Genomic DNA, 22,605 nt, shown 5'->3' on the forward strand with positions numbered 1-22,605 from the left:
AAATGAATGAGATTATATTACTAGATGGTTTAATCAATACATATTTCAGATCAAAAATACTGTCGCTTTTTAGTATTATTCTTCTGAAGTATGTGCAGCTATCGACACCTTTTTGATGAACATGCAGCTTCATAGATGATGAATGACCAACAATGAACATTTGCCCAAAATCTGAAAATAATAAAATTTAAATGAAGTTTATTTATAAGCCATATATATATACACAGAAATACACATACATAGACGCAAATATATATGTCGATATACATACATATATATATGTATATACAGTGGTGGATCTCGACAACTTTAGCAGGGGGCCCAAATTTTTAACGTTAATCTGGCAAATTTACAAAATGTTTAAATGTTGGCAGGGGCCAAAATTTTGACGGGGCTTCATTTGTGACCAACGACCTTTTTTTTATATCATTTTCCGTTAAAAAACGATTAAAAAATGAGTCTTACTGACTAATGATACAAATACTAACACTACTAACAAAAGAGGGCACAGGCCCCACTACATCCACCACCGTATGTATGTGTGTATATATATACATACATACATACATACATATATATATATATATATATATATATATATAATAAAGACTGTCAGAAATGTAACCATTGATGAAAATCACAGCATGTTGTGCATTTTGTCAGTAATTGCGTATATATACATACATTTAAAACAATTGCATAACTGAATAAAAACAAGAATAAAACAGTTAAATAAAATCATTAATTATCAATTAAAATTGAATAAGATAGATCAGAAAAGTAGCAAACTAGACCAGATGATAAAACATGACTGTAAACAATTTTTTATTACATGCAATACAGGCATACCAATACATTTTTCTAAAAAACAATTGCCATTGTAAGCCTTAAATATATATATATATATATATTTTGCCACATATTTATATATATGGCTACTATTAGGGTTAGGGTTAGGGTTAGCAAAAAACCTGCTAACCCAGTATTGCTTTTTATTTTCAGAAATACATATATATATATAATTATATGGTTACATACATGAGTTTTAACTGTGACTTTACAAATAAAAATAAATTTAATATAAATAAATATTAATAGGCACTATTTAATTCTAAAATTATTTATATGCATAAGTACTTAAACACGCGCACACAGACACACACACATATATATATATATATAAATATATATCAACATAACTTTAAACTTAAATATGAAAATAATTTTATAGACACAGCAGTACATAAATTTAATTAGATAAATCTCTTTACCAACATGAAAAAACCTGGTACAAAATAAATAGGACAAGGAAAATATATATAATCAATTCATTTAGACCACAACCAAGTCAAAATAATTTTCTTTAGTTTTAAATGTTTTTTATAAGTTTTTAATTTTTTGAAAATTTATTTCAACAAAATAAAACATCTTTTGCTTCCAAGCATTATTTTCTAACGAATTTGTGGAATTTCTGCAGCTTAGAGAAACATTTCCATCAAAATATTTTTAGTTATCTAATTGTTTGATTAATCGATTTAATTTATAACCAACCAACCAACAAAACAGAAGAGCAAAAAGATCAATGCAGAATTATTTACATTTTTTATGTCAACTTAATCCATTTAATGCTGTAAAACCCCTTGATTTTTCTTAGGTTATTCATTCAACTATTTAACTCAAATTGTTCATCATCAAATTAATTGATATGATTCGACTAAGATTGGCGTTTGGCATATAATTTTAAACTTTTTTAATCAGCAAAATTTTTTCACAATCCTACAAAAACAATAGTTGGCTATGTTTGCATTGATTTAACCACTAAATTAATTCTCACACTCAAACACAAGCATACATATTAAGTGTATATATATATATAAATATAAATAGAGTGGTATGCAAAACGCACATGCCACACACACATTTTGTATATATACATGCTATGCTCATCTCAGTTTGTCAACCACTTAATTTAAGAATACTGTCTAGGCACTATTCATTTTTTTTATTAAATTTCAACTAGCTAAATAGACCTATTAGAAATTTTGTTTTGCATTTATAATGTAAAATGCAAACTCATTGAAACAATGTTTTCGTAAAAAAAGAGCAGTTAATAAAAATAGCATCAAACATAAAAATTACATGTAATTTAACAAATTCCTTAATATAAAAACTAAACATTTTTAAAAAAATGTAAAAGCTTCATTTATTGTTTAACAACACTGATTTGTTAATTAAAATAAATAAAAAAAAACAATTGAAATAGAAAATGTCTACAAAAATAAAGACAAATTAAAAATAACATTAAAAACGTGATAAAAAAGCCATCGTTAACAAAAAACTTAATGCTAATCTTAAGTAACTATTACTAATAAAATAAAACTTTTAATCATTAGCTAATATAATTTTTGATCTCAAACATTTACTATTCCTAATGAACCTAAGAAAAGTGAAGACAAAACGTTACGAAAAGTTAAGAAAAAAATTTTGAACAGCTCAGTCTCAACTCATCCAATTGTAAGTAATACTAATCATTAGTAACTATTGAGACAATACGTCCTACCTCAGGAAACTGGGTCTCTGGACACTAAACGAAGATTGATTGATTGATATTGGGACAATACTAAACAAATTATAATCAAACAATTTTAATTGCAAGCAACACTCATGCTTTGACCCAAGCACCCAAGTCACCTAACCATTTCTATCCAGACACCAAGTAAATTATAGGCTCCAGGTATTTAAAATTGAATTTTATTGATTTGACAACAACTGAATTTAAATGAATTCTAAAAAACATTACAATGCTAAAGACAACTAGTATTTTTGCAGTTTGCTGTTAACAATCTATACTATACTAGATCAAAAAGCCCATTACTTGATTTTATTCTTGATTTGCAGTTCCTACTGGGGCATGTCGTTTGTAACTGTCATGGAATTGATACACCTTAGGTTAGGACCTTAGGTTATGGTCTACACGTCTGTACAGCCTCGCACATCAGAATATCTGTTGAGGTCAACGTTACCAATGATAATAACGAATCGCACATAGACCTTATAATAATTAGAATTATTAGAATTAGATCAATTAAAAAACGTTTCAACGGAGGTAATGATTAAAAATAGGCTACCAACACAACTTTAAGGGCTAAAATTGATTCAACGCTTTTAACAGGCGTCAACGCAAAAAACGCACACTATTTCGATAGAATTTAAAAAATTTATATAATATTAAAAATTAAATAAGCTAGACATGCTGGAAACATTAAATAACTGATTAAAAACGAGTTTGAACAAAAAACATCAAAAAAAAACACTACGGACATCGATACTAACGTTAACAACTAGGCGATTACTTTTTGTTGAAATTTTCATCTAATTCTTCTTATCTTCAGTTCAAAATCTCTGAAATCGCCAAAACAATGACCAGAAATATTTTTGACACACAAAAAACACATTTTGATAGAATTTTTTCGATACTTCACAAATATTTCTAAAAAATGAAGAAGAACATCCGCACCGAACCAAAACTTCAGAAACAATGAAAACGACCTCTAAGAGACCTCTACTTACACAAAATGGCTTCTGCAGCGTCATCTGTTTGATATGCAAAATTATTATAAAAAATTTAAATTTATGTTTCATTTGAGAGCTCTGATTGGTTGGCAGCATGAGTCTAAAAATAAGCTTCATCTGATTTGCTGACTAAAAATTTTGAAAATCTGTTCGCTATAATATTTTGAATCATCTTATAGCACCGTCTATCGAACTAACAGAATTTATTGCGTTGAGAATAAAATGTGAAATAACTTAAATCAATCATTTGATCAATCAATCCACTGAATTATAATAATAGTGAATCAACCAATCGATGAAACAATTAATTACCTCATGTACGTTTAATAAATCTAAACGCTCTATTACTTTTCTTTCTATTATTATCTTACCTGATTCTAAAACTCATGATGTTTCTCACAAGTTTCGTAGTCCAGGCTTTATCTTTGATTCTAGCGTGTCTCTTTCTTCTCAGATTAAAAGTGTTGTTAGAAGTTCTTGCTTTCATCTACGTAAAATAAAAAAACTTTTGCTTTTTCTTTATAATCCTATTCTTCTCCTTTTTACTTCTTTAGTTTTATCTAGGATTGATAATTGTAACTCTTCCTCAATCTAAATTATTTCCTACGCACTTATCAGATATATTAATTTAACTTTTACAATAGTCTTCTTGTTCTCACTTCTTCTTAACTCATGTTGTTCTTAACTAAATCTGCATTTGCTTTTTCTTACCTATCACTATGAAACTCTCTACCTTCTTTTCTGACTACTTCTCCATCACTTACGAAGTTCAGAGCGGATCTCAAGACCATCTATGTTTGCAAAATTGATTGAGGAGCGCTTTTGAACATCGCGGAAATAGCGCTTTATAAACTAACTGATTGATTGATTTGCGCTTTCAGCATTATTCTAAAACACAAACGCGTGAAAAAACACATCTTTAACCGAGACCTGAAAATAATTTAATAATTTCATTACATGCTCAGGGTAGGTAGTAAGTAAAAAACGAGATATCGTCTTAAATTGAAAAATTCAGCATAGGTTATAGAGTAGAGGAGAGCTCAGTCTTTTTCTTTGTCCCAATTCCTTACACAAACCGATATCAAATACGAAGTAATAAGGTTTATGTTGGTACACATACGCATATTCTCAGACACACACACACACACACACACACACACACACACACACACACACACACACACACACACACACACGCACACAGCTCTCAGTTTATTTCTTTATTAATTCTTTTATAATTCTAGGCTTTGAAATTGGCAATTCTGCCAAAACAACGTTGATAGCCTAACTATGACACTAATTACTAAAACTAAAAAATGTGAAATACAAACAATAGGTTTGTGTTGTTAAATTACTTACTAAAAAGTTAATAAACGCAAAATGAGCAATTATATTTAGTGACATTTGTATCGACGAAAACCTCGTTCCTTAGTCTGTTAATAAATCTTCGACAACCGATTGACATTTTTGGGCCAAGTTTTTACCTATTAACAAATCCCAACTTTTTTTGGGCAAATTTATTTCTAATAAAAATAGTTTTTTCTTGAACCCAATATTTAAAACTCGATTAAAAAGGTTACAACCATAACTTAGGTGAGCGTTTTTTTAATAGAAAATTGAATCTGCCTTCATATTCCGTAAACCAATCTCAGACAATATTTCAAATTTTTGGCAATTTTATTCTATTATGAATGGTTTTTTTTAACAAAATATTGAAAAATACTTTAAAATTCGATTAAAAATACTTACAACCATATAACTTAAGTGAAAACTGAATCCAATGTCATATTCTGTTGCGTGTATGTGAAATATTATTTTGTTGCACGTTAGTGGAATATTATTTAAATCAATTCATGTTATAAGTAAATAGCTTTTATTAACTTTCATATCTATTATCTCTATGCGGCCTTTCAAGATTCATTTGAGTTTGAATGAGTTCAATTAAGCTTTTATTTTGAGTATTGGCTTTAACATGTAAAGATATGGCGGATAAGTCAATGTTTTGGGCTCCACTGTGAGCGGCATATGTGGTTACGGCATTTTTCACAAATGAATTATTGTTAAGCAATGAATAATCAACCAGATCTTCCACATCATCAGATCTCAAACTCCCCACAGATTTTGGCTCTAAATTATATGGTTGTATATGTGAAAGAAATACGGGCAGTGTTGTAGAACTATCTTTTATATCATCGTACTGTTTAATTTTTTTCTTCATCACAACTTCTCTTCTTAATATTGGTTTTTCTTCATCTGTATGCAAATAAAACGATGAAAAATGTCAGTCGATTTCTCGGGTTGTATAACAATGTAAAAATGCATGTCTAGCATAACCTATTTAATATAATTAAACGTTTATAAATACAGAAAATACTTTTAGGCCTGATTGGCTTTTCTTCAAAATTATCGATCCTGAAATCTTTCCAGTTAAGTAGTGTTTCCAAAGCATAACTACTTCTTCGATTGACATATGGTAGGTACAAAGAATACATGGAATGCGCATGAACAATCCCATATAAGCTACGAGCTTTTGTTTCATATTCAGACGTAATTTCAGATCCAAAGGCCTTTTTTACATATTCTTTAGCCACGTTGTAATGCCCCTGCAATCGCAAACCTAAATTATTTGACTGGTCTCATACCACACAACAAATTGAAGAAAACAATGATATGATACCTAAACTTCGAAAGATTATAAAATTCAAACAAACTTAAATAACTGACAGCGTTGTTGAAAGCGAATCCTGTTTCCAGATAAGATTCGGTTAAAACGTGTTTGTCTTCACCTTCATCAGAAACCTCTATGAACCGACCATAATACTCTTTTGCCTTATCTAAATCATCTAACCTAAAATTTTAAAAAGTTATATGAAGAAAACATTTTTAAAGTGTATACACATTACTTGAAGAAAACTGCTCCAATAGATTGACTTGCAGATGCCACACCTTTCCAGTCCATCATTTCTTCACATAGTTGAAGACATTCTTTTAAAATCTTACAATTTAAATAGGCGCTCTCAATTTAAACTAAATAAAATAATAAAGTTTTATTGATCAAATTTGTCGAAGGGTTACTCACTTCCAAAGCTCTTGTAAAATCTCCTTTGGTGGTGTAGAAATTGCCCAAATTGAGCATAGAAGCAACGATTAACGAGCTATTTTTATCTTGAATCGTTCGAGAGGTTTAAAGTAATAAATATAATATAAAAATTTACTCAACAATTCACATCCAATAATTTTTTTCAATAACAAATTAAAAAAATTAACTGATAATATTTTGTCAAAACACGACAATTTTTCAACACGCCTTATGTAGGAAATTTATACTTTCTGTGGCAAATTTAGACGCCTCATTGAAAAAGTTTTCACTCTCTCTCAGAAGATTTAGCGCCAGTTTACTTTTTCCTATGTTAAGACAAACTTCTGTTAGGTTATAAGTACTTTGGTAAAACAAACTGGTCCCATCCTCCAGAAGAGGGAGATGATTGTTGTCTCGAGAAAAGTCATAAACAAATTTTAAATAATTGTAAGCTGATTCTGGATAATCTGACGTGTAAAAGTTATTATTCTATTAACGCCATCACAATTTATTTTACATGTCTCAAGAAAAGATCACCATTAGATTTAGCATAGAGGCCAAAATAAAGTTGGCTTAATGCTAAAGAACTTCCATCCTTATCACAAGGATATTCAGATGCTATTTTCATACACAAATCAAAAAACCTCACTGCCAGTGAATTTTCCCCTTGAGCAAATGTCCGCGCCAAATTTAAATGACAAGTAAACAACAAGCTAAAATCATCTGTTAACAATTAATGTATTACTTCTGTGAATGTTTTGTTGTATAATAATTATAAGCAATGTCACCATTGTTTTTAGCAGTCTCCGCATCTTTGAGGAATTGGGCGATAAACTGTATAGTGTCAAGTTGTTCATGCAAAGGCTTAGCCTTGTGGGCTCCATAAAGTTTCTCATATTCTTTTCTTTCCTTTGCGTCAATAAGGATTAGATTGTTAATTTCTTCAAAAACCATGTGATAGCCATCAATTAGCAGATCTTGGAGCATACTTTCCAAAGTTATTTCTTTTTCACTTTTAGAAAATAGCACATCAAAAAAATAATTAGTATAGCCCGTAATGTAAACGGTTACTTACATTTAAGATTTAACGTACGGCGGTTTATACGAGCCAATGGTTTCAGCTTCACGGAGCATCGGTAATATAAATGTTGATTGATTATAAACGGTTCCAGCTATTCCACCTCTTTTGTACTTAGGAATCTTGGGAATAACCTTGTCTAACAACAGCACGGACTCCGTTACATCACCTTTCCAAATTTTCAAAATTGACTTCATCTCCTCTTCTATCAAGCAATCAGTTGGCAATCCTTGGCGTTTTGCAGGCTGCCTTTTGCGCACTTTTTTCAACTGAGCAACAACGTATGGAAACATTTTAACAACTCGTTAAAACCGTGTTATAACGCTTTCCGTTAGCTAGTAATTTCACAGTCGACGATCTAATGATCTAATCTAAATAACGATTCAAACATTCAAAAACAACGTCTTGCTCCCTTAGATACGTTCGTTGTTTACTGAAAAAAGTTATGTTTATTTTCCAACACAAAAACTTATAATAGCTAGCTAATTAAAAACAGTTACATATTTCCGCGTCTTCCCCTAAAACTTGCCATGTCCTTGTTAACTTCAAAAAAATCGCAGACTGCTTGGAAACCTCTTGTCGGCAACAATCTGGTAAAATAATTAATAAAAAATTATACATAATTTTAAAAATACATCTTCAATCTATTAGTGAGCAACGGCATATTGCAAACAGATTCAAATTTTAGTCATGTACGTATTTGAAGAAATCAACAGCAAGAACAGCAACCATGTACTTAGATTAGAATACGGCAAATAAATAATTGGATCAGTTAAATAAACTGATTGATGTTTGCCATCTAAATATTGACTAATTTTGGGTGGCGCGTAAGTGTGTAACCGTAAAGTGCCTTGCACTGCTATTGTAGTGACCGGACCCGATTAAAAAAGAGATCCTCGCCTATCATATGCAATGTGCGTGATGCGTTGCTTTACTTGTATTTACACGCACTGTGTGTTTGTCGTCGATACCTTTGAAAAATATTGACCTTTTGAAAAATATTGAAAAGAGAATTGTAATAGAATTGTAATAATTTAGCATGGCTTTACCAACAGCAATGCATAACTAACGATTTAAGCATCAAGAGCAAATGAATTATTTTAGGAATAACGAGAATGACTTGATCTGTTAATATGGCTTTAACTATTTTATGGCTAACATACTCTGGCTTTAATATAGGAGTAATTTTTGGAAATCTGTAATTAAAAATGTTATTAAGTATTATGTAAATGGTTATCAATGACGTAATAGTAAAGAAACGAACTTAGTTTTGACACCATGAAACATTCCAGTGTTAATATAATACGGACATATGCAAGTGGTTTTTACTCCAGTTTTGTTAAGATGAATGATCTCCTGTCTAAGAGAATCATCAAGACCTACAGCACCAAATTTACTGGCACTGTAATCTGTCATTTTATTAATACCTGCTAATCCAGCAACACTTGCTATGGTTACAATATGACCATGGTTTCTAGCTAGCATGGATGGCAAAACACTCCTGATCAACTAAAATGATGTTTGAAATAAACTTTGTAGCTAAAAAAATAATCTATGATGGAAAAAACAATCATTAGTGTCATTAAATGGTTAACAGGAAAACAAAATACATACACTGGCAAATATAATTTTGTTTGGCAACATATTAATGAACAAATTTAAACAAACATAAAAATACTCAAGTGAACAATAAAGCTAACCCAAAAATGAGCCATCAAGTTAATATCTAATGTTTTTTCAATTTCTTCATCACTTGCATCCAGAATGCTTTTTCCTGTTACAATGCCAGCATTGTTTATTAAAATGTCAACATCTCCTATATCTTTTGCTATCTTCATTCATGAATAAAAAAATCACAAATAAAATCTATCTCTTATTAAATAAATAAATAAAGTCATAATAACCTTAGCCATGGTATCATGAATATTTTGCCTTATTGATAGATCACAGACATATTTGTATGACTTCCCTTTTGAATTTCGAATTATTGAGGCAGTTTCTTCAAGTGATACTGGATTGATATCTAATAGCAACAAAATACATCCTCTTTTACTCAATTCAATGGCAATCAATCGACCAATGCCTGAACCTGTGCCATTATTTTGTTTGCATTTAAGTTTTTTAAATGTCTTTGAATGAAAATAAAATATGGTGTATTTTTTTAATATTTAATAAAAAAGCTAACTAAATATTGTGCCATATAAATGTTGCAACATATATGAAAAAATTAGCAAATTAATAATTAAAATTAGATCACTAAACTTTAAAAGGTATAAAATCTATCTTAACAACAAAAGTTAAAAAACTAATACAATACTTGAATACTTCTTACATTACATAGAATAATAAAAAAAACCCACAAAATTTACAGATGATAACTCATCATGTTATCACATTGTTACTATGGTATGGGGTCTACTGTTAAAAGTGCTTTTACCTTTCATATTATTTTTTATAATATTGTTAAGTTAAGCCTATTATAATAACAGGGTGTTTATAATTTTTATATTATAGTGAATAAATAAAAACTGAATTTTTAAATTAATCAAAAAATAATACCAAAAATTCTTGTACCAACCGGCTCCCGTTACCAGAGCAATTTCATCGGTTACACTTTTTTCTTTTTTAGAGACGAAACAATAAAAAATTGATTCCAATATGCTGAAAAGAATGGTGTAAATTAGTTTGAAAAATTCGACCAACACGTTGTCACCTGCCATCATGCTCTGGATTCGAAGTTAAATCTTAAAAGAAGACTGCAGGTCGCTTTTTGGGATGCACACAGCTGCCGTCTCTGCCGCTACTTAGGTATGGGACTAGCGATGACAAATGAAAACAATTCTTTTCCTATGTAGACAGATATAAATAAATAAATATATATATATATTCTAATTATATGTATGTATGTATATATATATATATATATATATATATTTATATATATATATATATATATTATAGGCATAATAATTATAAAATTATAAATGGCCCTCAAATATACCTGTGTAATCTATTACGTAAATTGTAATCTCGTGAAGTGTTTTTTCAATTTGCAGTTAACAAGTTTCGCTATAATACTATGCGTATTTTTGTAGTTTTAATGTCAGTTATTCGAATTTTTCTATTATGGTTCTGTTCTGTTAGAATGTTTTTAGTTTGCCTCTTATCATGCCTATCATATAATGATGGTATTCTATAATTAGCGGCTTCTTAAAACCATATATATTTATTTATTTATTAAAACTCGCTACTTTCTTCGATGTAGTCCTCTGAAAAAAAAGTTTATCCACTCCTGTTCTTATCAATTATACGCTAAAAAGTAGATTCATTGTAATGTGTAACCATAACACTAAGGGAAAAATCAACACATATATAGAATAGGTGTGTAACTAATTTGATGTATTGTATATATACATTGTACAAGACAATAGAATAATGTAATTATATTATAGTCGTATATACATTTATGATATTACATTATTAAATATATAAAAGTTAATGTCGTTTCACAAAAATTTAGTATGGGAATTTAATAAATTGAACACCATGACACCATTGGAACGTCTAGCTTGATGCAACATGTATATGGTCTAGCCCTTTGGCTAATTCTTATAAATATAATCTAATCGTTGTTATCCAAGTTATGAATAACGTTGATATTTTATAACCTTTTTTTGTATTTTTAAAAGTCAAATAAAATGTAAAATAAAATATAGATAATATCAATGTCACCATTCTTACCCTGTTATTTCCAGTTATCAGGTCCCTGGGTAGTAGAGGGGATAGGAGATAAATAGGGGATAAATTGAAATGAAATTCTAATTGATTGATTGATTAATTGATTGATAGGTTATAGAGTAAAGTTTTGTCAAAATCATGTCTTTTAACAGAAGCGTATACGCTATTTCATTTCATATTTAAGTTGAAACGACTTGAAGAATAACGATTTATATGCATAATATTAACGAAAACCCATGATAAACGCCAATAAACACATATTCAAATGCCAATTTTTACATCAGGTCAGGACAAATGATCATCAAATTCTCAAAAAGTTTGCAGATGCTAATGTTAACAGTTCTTTGCTCAGCAACATGGATACTGCGTTAACCAACTCTTCTAGTGTTTTGTTTACTAATTTTTTTCATAGAATGGAGCAAGTTAGGAATTAGTGTCATCTCGTAGGGCTGCAGTGATTTGATTTGAATAATAATAATTATTAAATGATTTAGTTGCTCATTTTCGATGAGATGTCTTCCGATAATTATGATAGGTAAGTTGATTTAATAATTTTGTTTTTATTTAGTTTAGTTTTATTTTAGAAGTTTAGTTTTAGTTAGGTTAGCGTTAGTTAGTTAGATAAACTGTTTAGTTTAGTTTTAGTAGTTAGTTTAGTTTTATTTTAGTTTAGAAGATTTAAATTTAGAGAGTTTAGTAATAGTTGTTTAGTACATTCTGACTGAACTGAACTGATTTGGATAAGATTTTGAATTTTTGATTGAATTGATATTGATTGGATTAATTAATTAATAACTGTTAATTAGCATTAATCAATGGATTCAACAATTAAATAAATAGTTTAATATTAAATTAAATTAATTAATTGAATAACACTTTATTTTTAAGTATAAAATAAACAAAGCATATTCATTTCTTTTCACAATGATTTTCAAATTAATTTATTGCTAATTTTTATTTTTTGTTTTTTTTTAATATAATTTTTTATAATCAAAATATTCTATGATTTCTGTTGGGCTAATTCACTGTTAATGTTAAATATTGCTAAAAATTAAACAATTATTTAATAATTCTTGAATTTGTAATTAATTAATTAATTTTTATAACCATTAAGTTTCCAATATGGTTTCCTACATGTTTCTGAAAACCAAGAAGATCCAACTAGGTTGTCTATTTTAAAGGTAAAGTAAAAGATTTTTTTTCAGTCTAAATCTGAGCTCTCTCATAATATTAATTAAATTAAATTTGAATGTTTTGATACTTTTAAATAGTTAATAGCAACTTATGAAAGTGAGTTAATAAAGGAAGTTTATGAAGACAACACTTCAATGATCTCTCGTCCATCAGACACATCCGATGTATACTGCAAACTTGGTCATTTACATCTCTTGTTGGAAAATTATGATGAAGGTAAGGATTTAAATAAGGATCATGTTTAATGCTTGTTTGATAAATGATAAATTTCATTTAACATTCCTATTTAGATTATTTTTGTAATTATTGTTTTGCTTTACTTTTTTTCACTCTCAAAGCTCTCTCAGCATACCAAAGATATTATGCTATTTGTCCAGAATCTTGGAAGGTATCCTGTTTGATAATTTTTAAAACCTGACAGATATTCCTCTAGTTTTACTAAATGTTACAACCTCATATATTCAATTTATTTGTCATAATTGTTTACTTTGTTTTTGTACCTCCTCAATATTAGTCATGATAGATCACTGGACTGTCCTTTAAATTTTTTGGCGGTTTTTAAAATTATTTTTTGAGGCGATACAATCAAAAGGGTGATACAATTCTTAAAGATAGAAAAACTTATTTATTTTATTTAGTTTATTCTGAGATTTTGTCTGTGTTTTTCAGAATGCATCCTTCCTGTATGGCATCTCCATGACCTACTTCCATTTCCAATTCCACCCATGGTAAAATTTAAATATTCTAATTATTACTGACCGCTATCATTTGATTGTTATGTTGATGAAACTTTCTTACTGGGATGTTCTAAATAGTGGAACATTAATTAGATCTTTTTAAAAATATGTTTAATGGTTTTTTTTTTACAACCAAATTGATCAGTAACACATATGAGTAAATAAGACATTTTACTAATGTCTACCTCATTTACATTTAAATAAGATTTACAAATAAATAAACAAATAAAAAATTAAATAATGTTTTATCTTTTTCTCTGACCAGGGCAATTAAAGGTTTCCAGAAGTTCCTATATCTGTACTCGGATCACAGATGCTGTGTTGAAGTTCATATAAGATTAGCGTACATTTATAGTGCACTGAAGGAACACGATTCTAGTCTCAAGGTTATTAATGTTTTTAGTTTTTTCTTGGATTACAATTTTGATATGTTCGACTTGATGTTGATGAGATGGAGAAGATGATAAGGGTTGTAGTGATGCAAAAAATATTCTACTTCCATACTAATACAGCATTTCCAACTGGCATACAATGACAGCAACCCATCAACATACACAAAATATCAAAGTCTGTTTACTTCGTTTTTGTTTCATAATTTTTCTAATTTCAACATCGTTATAAAACACTGAAGTCTGTGGTTTGTTATTTGGCATCCATGCACTTACCCTATGTTTGTAAGATGTTTAAATGTGCCCTTAAGCACTTTTAAAATAGCCTATATAATTTGTTTAAGTTATATTGATTGATTGATTGATTAATTAATTAATTAGTTGATTGAGTAATTGATTGATAATTTTGATAGTTGCCAATTCAACCACCACTCCTGTTATGGCCATTATTTTTCATTTATCATGTGTTATATTTTTTACATATTCTTTTAACACGCGCACAAACCCACACATATATATATACACCTTATATCTAATACATTTCTAATATTGTTTATATTCTCTCTCTTCACAACAGTCAGATTTTGTGAGGCCCACATATACCAGATGAAGGTTAATTATTATCTTTCAACAAGTTGATATAGGATTTCTTTTTCATTTTTATTGTTATTATTATTTTTGTTGTTATTGTTAGTGTTGTTGTTGTTATTATTATTATCAAGATCATCATCGTCATTATTGTTGTTGTCGTTATTTTTATGGTATCATCTGGTTAATGTTTTTAATGGTTATCAATTTTTAACGAAATTTATCAATTCATTGGTAATATTTCTATATCTGCAATATCTATTATCATATATAAAATATCCTCAATATATATAATACAATATACAGAAGTATGTATATACAGTAGTATGTATGTTGTATATATAGTACAATATATGTAGTATATATATAATATATGTAGTATATATATTACAATATGTAGTATATATATATATATATATATTGAATTGTATATAATCTATACATTGTCTATGATATCTGCAGAATGATTGCTTGAAAGCAAAAGAAGTGTTTGATGAGCTGATAGAAAATGCTTTGGTACCTGACTCAATCAGAGCTGGATCACTGAAACAATTAGGTTACTTACTATTTTCATCATTATAATTAACATGTTAATGAGGATGGTGATAGTGTTGATGATGATGAGGATTATAATAATAATAACGATGATGATGATAATGATGATGAGGATAATGATGATGAGGATGATGATATGTAATGCCAGGGTGGATGTATCACACAAGTGAGAGTTTTGGAGATGGTCAGTATCGAGATACGATGGCGGTCAACATATTGAGGAAATCCATCGAATTGGAACCAACCTCTGGACAGACGTGGTATTTTTTGGGAAGGTAGGCCAAATTTTACTCTTCTTATTTTTTTTCTTGTTAATTTCGGTAATTAATTATATATTTTGTTTTTTTTCATTGAAAAATATTCTACCGTCGCCAAGATGATTAAAAATTATCATAATTTTCGTCGTCAGATGCTTATCTAGTCTGGGCAAGGTTCACGACGCTTTTGTGTCCTACAGACATTCAATTGACAAGAGTGAGGCCAGTGCTGATACCTGGTGTTCCATTGGGTGGGTAGCTGACATCACTTGATACTTATATGCATCATTAGCTATTTATTATGCTCAAATATTTTTCATTAAAAAGTTCAAAAAAATGTTTCTCTTCAAATTAAATTTTTCCAAATGCCAGAAGAAGAGCTGTGATGATGTTTGATATGTAAATTGTAAACAACGCAAGAGTCTCTACTTTCGTTGGAAATTTATGATGAAATAGACATCAAATTGTTTGCAGTGTGTCGATACTATGCATGCCATCCATTCACTCGAACCATGCAGGGTGTTGTACCAGCAGCAGAATCAGCACATGGATGCATTGCAGGCCTACATATGTGCCGTTCAGTTGGATCGATCTCACTACGCTGCATGGAATGATCTTGGATTGTTGTACGAGTCATGTGACCAGCTCAATGATGCTCTCATATGCTACGCCAATGCTATCAAGACTGCAAAATGTTCGTTCTTGTTTTTTGTGCTGCATTGTTTGGAATTTGTTAAACTGGGTTTGGGATTGAGTAGAGTTGATTTGATTATGTGCCAGTGTAAGTTGGTTTCTCCACATTTGTTTGACACTGTTGGCAAAATTAATTTTTATTAATTAAAATAATTTTGATACAAACGAATTTTTAGCTGCGCCTTGTAGATTGAAGAACAGAGTGAAGGCTCTGCAAACTCACATCAGCAACACTCCGGCTGCTGTCTTTCAAGCCAAGTCTGTTGTTGGAATGTGTTTATATGATCTTTTGTTTACGTTGATTAGGTTGTACTGATTAGTTGTGATGCATATTATTGAATTTTGTAACGTTTTTTATGCATGTTTGGTTCATTTTTGTATTCTTCATCCAACTTTTTAAATTTGATTTAACTGATAATTTGGTTGAGAGAAAACAAATTGAATTATAATTACTAACACAAACACATTCACACACACACACACAAGGCCGAAGAGTTTGCCCAGTATTGAAGAAGCGTGGACGCTGCCCATACCAGCTGAGCTGACATCAAGACAAGGCATCCAACAAGTATCTTCTGCTTCTCTTCCTAATTCATTATCATCATTACAAACTTCATCGCATCGTCGTCGTCATCGCATTGTCGTCGTCATCGTCATTTCTGCCCTAATCCTCACTGTTATTATCGTCTCTCTTTTCATTCACCTCACCTAATTTCTTTTAGAAAAATTGTTTAGAAATCACTCCAACAGGCGCGGAGCAACAATGAACGCGCATTTTCACCTTCTAAGCAGCAGCAGCAACAGCAGCAACAACTTCAACAACAACTTCAACAACCGCAACAACAGCAGCAACTTCAACAACCACAGCAGATCTCAATGCAACAACAACAGCAGCAGCAGCATTTATTTCATGCAGCGGGTGATGAGCCACTGAGTAAGAAGAGAAAAACTGATGATGAGGTTCGTTTATTGAAATGCTTTCATATGCAGTGTAATATCTAATGGTTTTTGTTTGTTCCATTGATATTTGTTTAACGTTATTCAGGAAATACTGATCTGTTTGTTATATTTTATATTATAACACATCACATTCGTCAGTTATGTTAGTTTTTTAAGATTCCTCAGTTGTAGACAATCTACATTTAGCTGATTTTTTGATGATCTATTTGATGATAATGGAGAAATTTCCATTCAAAGGACTCAAAGTTAAAAGAGGAGAAAGAAGATGAAGTGAAAGAGGTTCTGGCAGATGATGCTGCTACTACAGGTGGTAACCGACGACGTTTCTATTTTGGTTACCTACCAACGTTTCTATCTTCAATTAACCTTATTCACTGTGTTTGCTTTGCTTTGCTCTTGAACAAATATATGTTCACAAATTTGCGGGCAAAAGTCATTATGAATTTTATTAATTTTCAATAATTTATAGGACCGCTGAATTTAGGATCATGGTATTATTGCTGATAATGTGTGGTAATTATTATAAATTATTATGAATGAATATTCATTATGTGGCTTTGATTGACTACACTATTGAAAGTTACAATATAACGACAGTTGTTTGTAACAGTATTACTGAAAAATTGTAAATGAATGGACAGGAGGAATAGATGGATCTGCGAGTCCAATGTGTCGTCCACCGTCTCCACCACCATCACCCTCTCCAATTTACGGCGACAAACTTTATCCTTCCGTTCCAAGTATTTATGTTAGTCTCTTTTCTTTTATTTGACCTATTTGTAGGTACTAATGACTGATTGTCAAAATGAAATTAACTACCTAATGCTACTTGACTTTTCAAACAGTTTCTTCAGTTTAAATTGCACCTACATGTATATTTGAATTACTTCGATTGTGTCTGACTTCTTAGTTAATTAATTTTTTTTATTGGTTTTAAACCAATGTCATACTTTTTACAATTTTAACTATTGTTTAAGTTATTTGAGCACGTTTCGTTATTAAGACAAACATGTGATTGATCACGGTGTTGGATGGATACTCGATAATTATTTGCAGTTGGAGAGCAAGAAGGATGTCTTCTCGATAGAACTGCAACAATATTGTTATTCGCAGAGCGTGTGCGTTGTCAGAGGTTTGGCTGGCATCCTTAAGTTGGGTTCGTCCTGTTGCTATTTTTTGTTTCTGTGTTAGCTGTTGTGTTCTGATCTGCTGTTGTGACGATTTGCTCCTCGCTGATATTGTTAAACATTTGTTATCAATGTTTTCCTAATAAGTTTTTAAACGTCCTACAAGTTCAAATTTTATTTCCCTGAAGATCTGGGTTTATTTTCAACGAAGACGTTAGTGGAGTTGAACCCTGACCACAGAGTTGAGGTAAGGTCCCAAGTGCTTCAAGCACCAGATGATAACTACAATGCAAGTGGTGAACAAGTCTGGTGGTGTGATAGCACGAGGTCCTACACCACTATCGCCAGGTTCTGACGTTTTTTAACAATTTGGGCAATTCTTTGTTGCTCATATTTCTTTGTTGGATGCTTCCGTGATTGAATGATTATTTTGAAATGTTTTGTTGGGTAAACGGTGTTGTCGGTAGTTATTAGTCGTTGGTTGTTTACGCGATATTCTTAATGAGGATGATGGGAGTTTTGTTTGATAGAATTAAAAATTTTTCACGCAGGTATGCTCACTACCAAGCTGCTTCCTTCCAGGAGTCTTTGAAGGTTGGAATGAGTTTCCCTGGTTAACGATGAATGAGCTGATATTTCTGAATAGAAATTTTAAAATATTCGTACATGCATTACTAAGTTTTTATTGTTGCGATTTGGTTATCTGATTATATTATTGATTGAATTGAATGTAAAGATGGTTGGTTTAACGATGATAAGTTAATTAACAAATTGACGTTAATGGGATTAAAGAGTGACAATTGAGTGATTGGTTGATTGATTGATTAATTATTTAATTGATTGGATAATTGATTTTTTGGTGAATTAGGAAGAAGATGAGAAATCTAAAGGACATTGGAAGGAAAAAGAATCTGATGACGACTCCGTTTCATCAACTTCTAAAATGTAGGCGTCATATTTTCAGGCATTAATATAACAACTCTTTAACCTTTCATTGTTAACCCAACCTCACTATTTTAATTATAAAAATGCAGAAAACGCACCATGATAAAATTTGGAACAAATATTGATTTGTCTGATGAAAATAAATGGAGAGTTCAACTGCAAGAACTAACTAAACTTCCAGCTTTTGCTAGAGTTGGTTCAAATATTTATCTTTTTTTTAATTGTGCATGATTTTTTCTAAGCTTGTATTTATGTAAAATTAATTAATACGTACAATTTGATCACATAAACTATGCTTTAAAATATTTTCATGTCTGCAATCATTTCGTTAAATTTATTTTTTGTACACATGTTATCAGGTGGTGTCAGCCAGTAACCTGTTGAGTCACATAGGCTACAATATCCTCGGTGTAAACACAGTGCAGCTGTACATGAAGGTTCCTGGTTCAAGAACGCCTGGTCCGTTCCGTTTCTACTTGCTTTCTGCTACCTACATCAATTACTCAACTAATTAATTGATTTGTAGGACAGTGATTTTTAATGGACTTTACTCTTCGTCTTTGCATTTATTTTTCCTTAAATTTATTTTTAAAAACCTGTAATTCATCATCAGCGTCGATTTGTATCCTTTCATAATTTATAAATATTTTTATATTCAACGCTAATGAGACCGTGATGACATGTTGATGAGTGCAGTAATGACACACAGGCCACCAGGAGAACAACAACTTTTGCGGCGTCAACATAAACATTGGACCCGGCGACTGCGAGTGGTTTGCCGTGCCCCACCAGTATTGGGGCTCTCTCTACAGACTCTGCCAAAGGTGCCAGCCAATCCCAATCAGCTTACTTTTATCTTTTTTTAAGTTTTGCTGATCATTTTGATATGAATTGATAAATTATTTAAATGAAAAAATAACCAATTTGAGAAGAAGTATTAAACTTTTTATTGCAAATCAGAAACAACGTGAATTACCTAACTGGATCGTGGTGGCCCAACTTGAATGACCTCCGAGACAATCATATTCCAGTGTATCGGTTCATACAGAAGCCTGGAGATCTAGTCTGGCTGGGACCTGGAACTATTCATTGGGTGCAATCTGTGGTTGGTAGATGTTCTGTGGTGGGTGTGTGATGTTCGTTTGTATGTGTGTGTGTGTGTGTGTGTGTGTGTGTGTGTGTGTGTGTGTGTGTAGCTGGTGTAATGTGCATGTCTACTGTGTGTGTGAGTGTGTGTTTGTGTGTGTAGTATAGTATAGTTTGTATGTACGCTGAAGTTTCGTTTATTTTTGGTGTAATTTTTGGTGTAATTTTTTTTGTTCGTGGTCTGTTTGATCGATTTGTTGGTTACTATCAAAATTCTCGTGTTAAAATTAAAAGCAATTTAATGATATTAAATAACCAAATGATCGATTAAATGAAGGATTGAACTTTTTTTTTGAGACAAGATAATAATAGCCGACATTTATATAGGGCTGGTGCAATAACATAGCATGGAACGTAGGAGCACCGATATGGAAGCAGTTCCAACTCTCTATGAACAGCTATGCATATAATAAGGTTTTCTCATTTTTTTTTACTCACCATTCTTTTCGACGTGTTTACTAAACAGAATTTTTTCGTTAGATTTTTCAAATTATTGAAACATTTTTTCCTGCTAACTTTGTGAACGTCAAATTTGTCATTTCTAAGATCGAGCATTTCAAGTCCATCGTTCCAATGATTCATTTGAGTTGGAACCTGGCTAGGAACATTAAAATCGTTGATGCACAGGTCTGTCTTACGATTTAATGCTATTACTTTTTATTATGTTTATCTATCTATTAATTTATTGGCTTATTTTTGTCTTTATTTTCCTTACCATTCACTCTTTCGTTCATTCATTCATTCATTCATTCATCCTTCCAGTTTCTTGTTTGTTAATGATTAGTTAGATTTGAAACGCTCAACTTTATTTACAATAATCGAATAATTGAATAATCTCGTAATAATAACGTCCTACCTTGGGGAACGGGTCTCTTGACGCAAAACGAAGATTGATTGATTGATTGAACAGTTGAATAACCGTAGCAGTAACATTACAATAACTGAGTGACGACAAAAATAACCCTAACCTGACAGTTGTACGAGATGATTAGAAGAACTCTGCTCTACACATTAGACGCCTGCTGTCAGAAGATGAAGTTCATTGAGGGCCTCAAGATGAATGTTGAGTATCAGCAGAAGAACGACCATGACCCCGTAGCTTATTGCGACGTTTGTCAGGTCACTTGCTGTTGCTGTTGTTTCTTACTTTGCTGTTGTTGATGTTTCAAGAGGTTGTAATTTAAATTCTTGTGGATATTTTTTCTTGATGTTTAAACATCTCTGAAGCAAACAAAATACAACCCTTTAACAGATAGAAATCTTCAACCTCGTGTTCACGAAGACACTGGACAAAGATGGCAAGATGTATTGCTACAATTGCGCCAGGAAATGCAGTGGCCAGCTGCAGAACTTCAATGTCTTCATGCAAAACAAGATCCAAAATCTCTACGAGGTCATCAACAACTTCCAACTAGGCAGCATTGTTAGTCCCATTGCTATTTCTCTTAATACTAATATTTTTTAATTTTAAATTGATTAATTAGTTAATTAATTGATTCATTAATTAATTAATATTTAATCAGCCCCAGAAGAATTCGGACACATGGTTGTCATGGTGACGATAAAGGAAGAAGTCATAGTCATAATGGTGATAATGATGATGATGTTGATAATGATGATGACAATGATGATGATGATGGTGATAATGGTGATAATGATGATGGCGATGATGATTGCGAATATGGAAGTTAAGGTAGTGATACTTCCTCTAGGAGCATCTGAAGAGAAAATGATGATGATGGCGAAGAGGATGGTAATAACTGCGATGCCGTGCTGATGATGATGATAATGATGATGATGATGTGTGGGATGTGGTGCAATTTCTTGTTTTTAATAATAATAATCATAATAAAATAATCATAATAATATCATTGTTGACGATAACACTGGAATTTTCAACATTATGTTTATGTTGTTTTTTCTTCATTTTGTATAGAAAAATATTTTATAGTTCATTTGATACTGTATTAATTAATTAATTAATTAATTTATTTATTTATTAATTAATTTATTAATTTATTTACTTTTTTAACCGATCGATATCATGAATATAAACGTAGGATTTGGTAATAGTATATGTTATTGCGTTTGTTCTGTACTTCTATTGAATATTAGTTGATTAGTCCCTTAAATGTGTTGTGCGTGTGTGTGTGTCTGTGTTTTTGTTTGTGTGTGTGTGTTTTTGTGCACTGCTGTCTGTTTGTTTACAAGTGCTGTATATATTTGTTTGTGCGTGTGTGTGTTTGTATGTGTGCATGTAGTATAGTTTTACGTTTGTTCATTTGCTTGAATATGTCTGGTCATTTCTTCTACAATGTTTGCTGTGTGTGTGTGTGCCAATATAGTTTTTTATCTGCATTGTAATTTGTTGCTGTTGTGAGTAGTAATGTCTTTTTTTTTATTAAGAATTACTTTATAATGTTCATTTCATTGTAATTTATCCTTCGAATGTTTTGTAATGTCTCATTTGAATGTATTGTAATGTAATGTTATGTAAACCTAATATATTTTCATGTTGAACGTAGATTTGAATCATGTTAATATTG

The 22,605-nt window shown here is 30.8% G+C and overlaps 3 protein-coding genes across 3 annotated transcripts; 1 reads left to right on the forward strand and 2 right to left on the reverse strand.

The window, feature by feature from the left end:
• Positions 1-5,449: 5,449 nt before the first annotated feature.
• Positions 5,450-8,023, reverse strand: HELRODRAFT_175155 (hypothetical protein; the record flags this gene model as incomplete). Its single annotated transcript, XM_009022589.1, has 8 exons — positions 5,450-5,826; positions 5,948-6,176; positions 6,298-6,421; positions 6,477-6,568; positions 6,653-6,738; positions 7,190-7,375; positions 7,441-7,664; positions 7,746-8,023. 8 exons carry the CDS (start codon positions 8,021-8,023, stop codon positions 5,450-5,452), a joined length of 1,596 nt encoding a protein of 531 aa, XP_009020837.1.
• Positions 8,024-8,226: 203 nt separating this feature from the next.
• On the reverse strand, positions 8,227-10,450 carry HELRODRAFT_175156 (hypothetical protein; the record flags this gene model as incomplete). Its single annotated transcript, XM_009022590.1, has 6 exons — positions 8,227-8,320; positions 8,801-8,926; positions 8,995-9,239; positions 9,431-9,562; positions 9,635-9,819; positions 10,309-10,450. 6 exons carry the CDS (start codon positions 10,448-10,450, stop codon positions 8,227-8,229), a joined length of 924 nt encoding a protein of 307 aa, XP_009020838.1.
• A 2,346-nt stretch (positions 10,451-12,796) lies between these two features.
• HELRODRAFT_82278 (hypothetical protein) lies at positions 12,797-21,524 on the forward strand (the record flags this gene model as incomplete). The annotated part of the gene is made up of 27 exons (XM_009022591.1): positions 12,797-12,878; positions 13,001-13,050; positions 13,332-13,390; positions 13,665-13,785; positions 13,912-13,966; positions 14,366-14,400; positions 14,839-14,932; positions 15,080-15,206; positions 15,341-15,439; positions 15,707-15,947; positions 16,078-16,139; positions 16,368-16,449; positions 16,617-16,870; positions 17,063-17,251; positions 17,505-17,589; positions 17,898-17,997; positions 18,157-18,316; positions 18,520-18,562; positions 18,837-18,913; positions 19,003-19,105; positions 19,273-19,372; positions 19,623-19,737; positions 19,874-20,018; positions 20,387-20,473; positions 20,606-20,686; positions 21,035-21,178; positions 21,312-21,524. 27 exons carry the CDS (start codon positions 12,797-12,799, stop codon positions 21,522-21,524), a joined length of 3,003 nt encoding a protein of 1,000 aa, XP_009020839.1.
• Between the last annotated feature and the right edge of the window lie 1,081 nt (positions 21,525-22,605).

The sequence above is a fragment of the Helobdella robusta genome, assembly GCF_000326865.2.
Source record: "Helobdella robusta unplaced genomic scaffold HELROscaffold_32, whole genome shotgun sequence".
Taxonomy (NCBI): Eukaryota; Metazoa; Annelida; class Clitellata; order Rhynchobdellida; family Glossiphoniidae; genus Helobdella; species Helobdella robusta.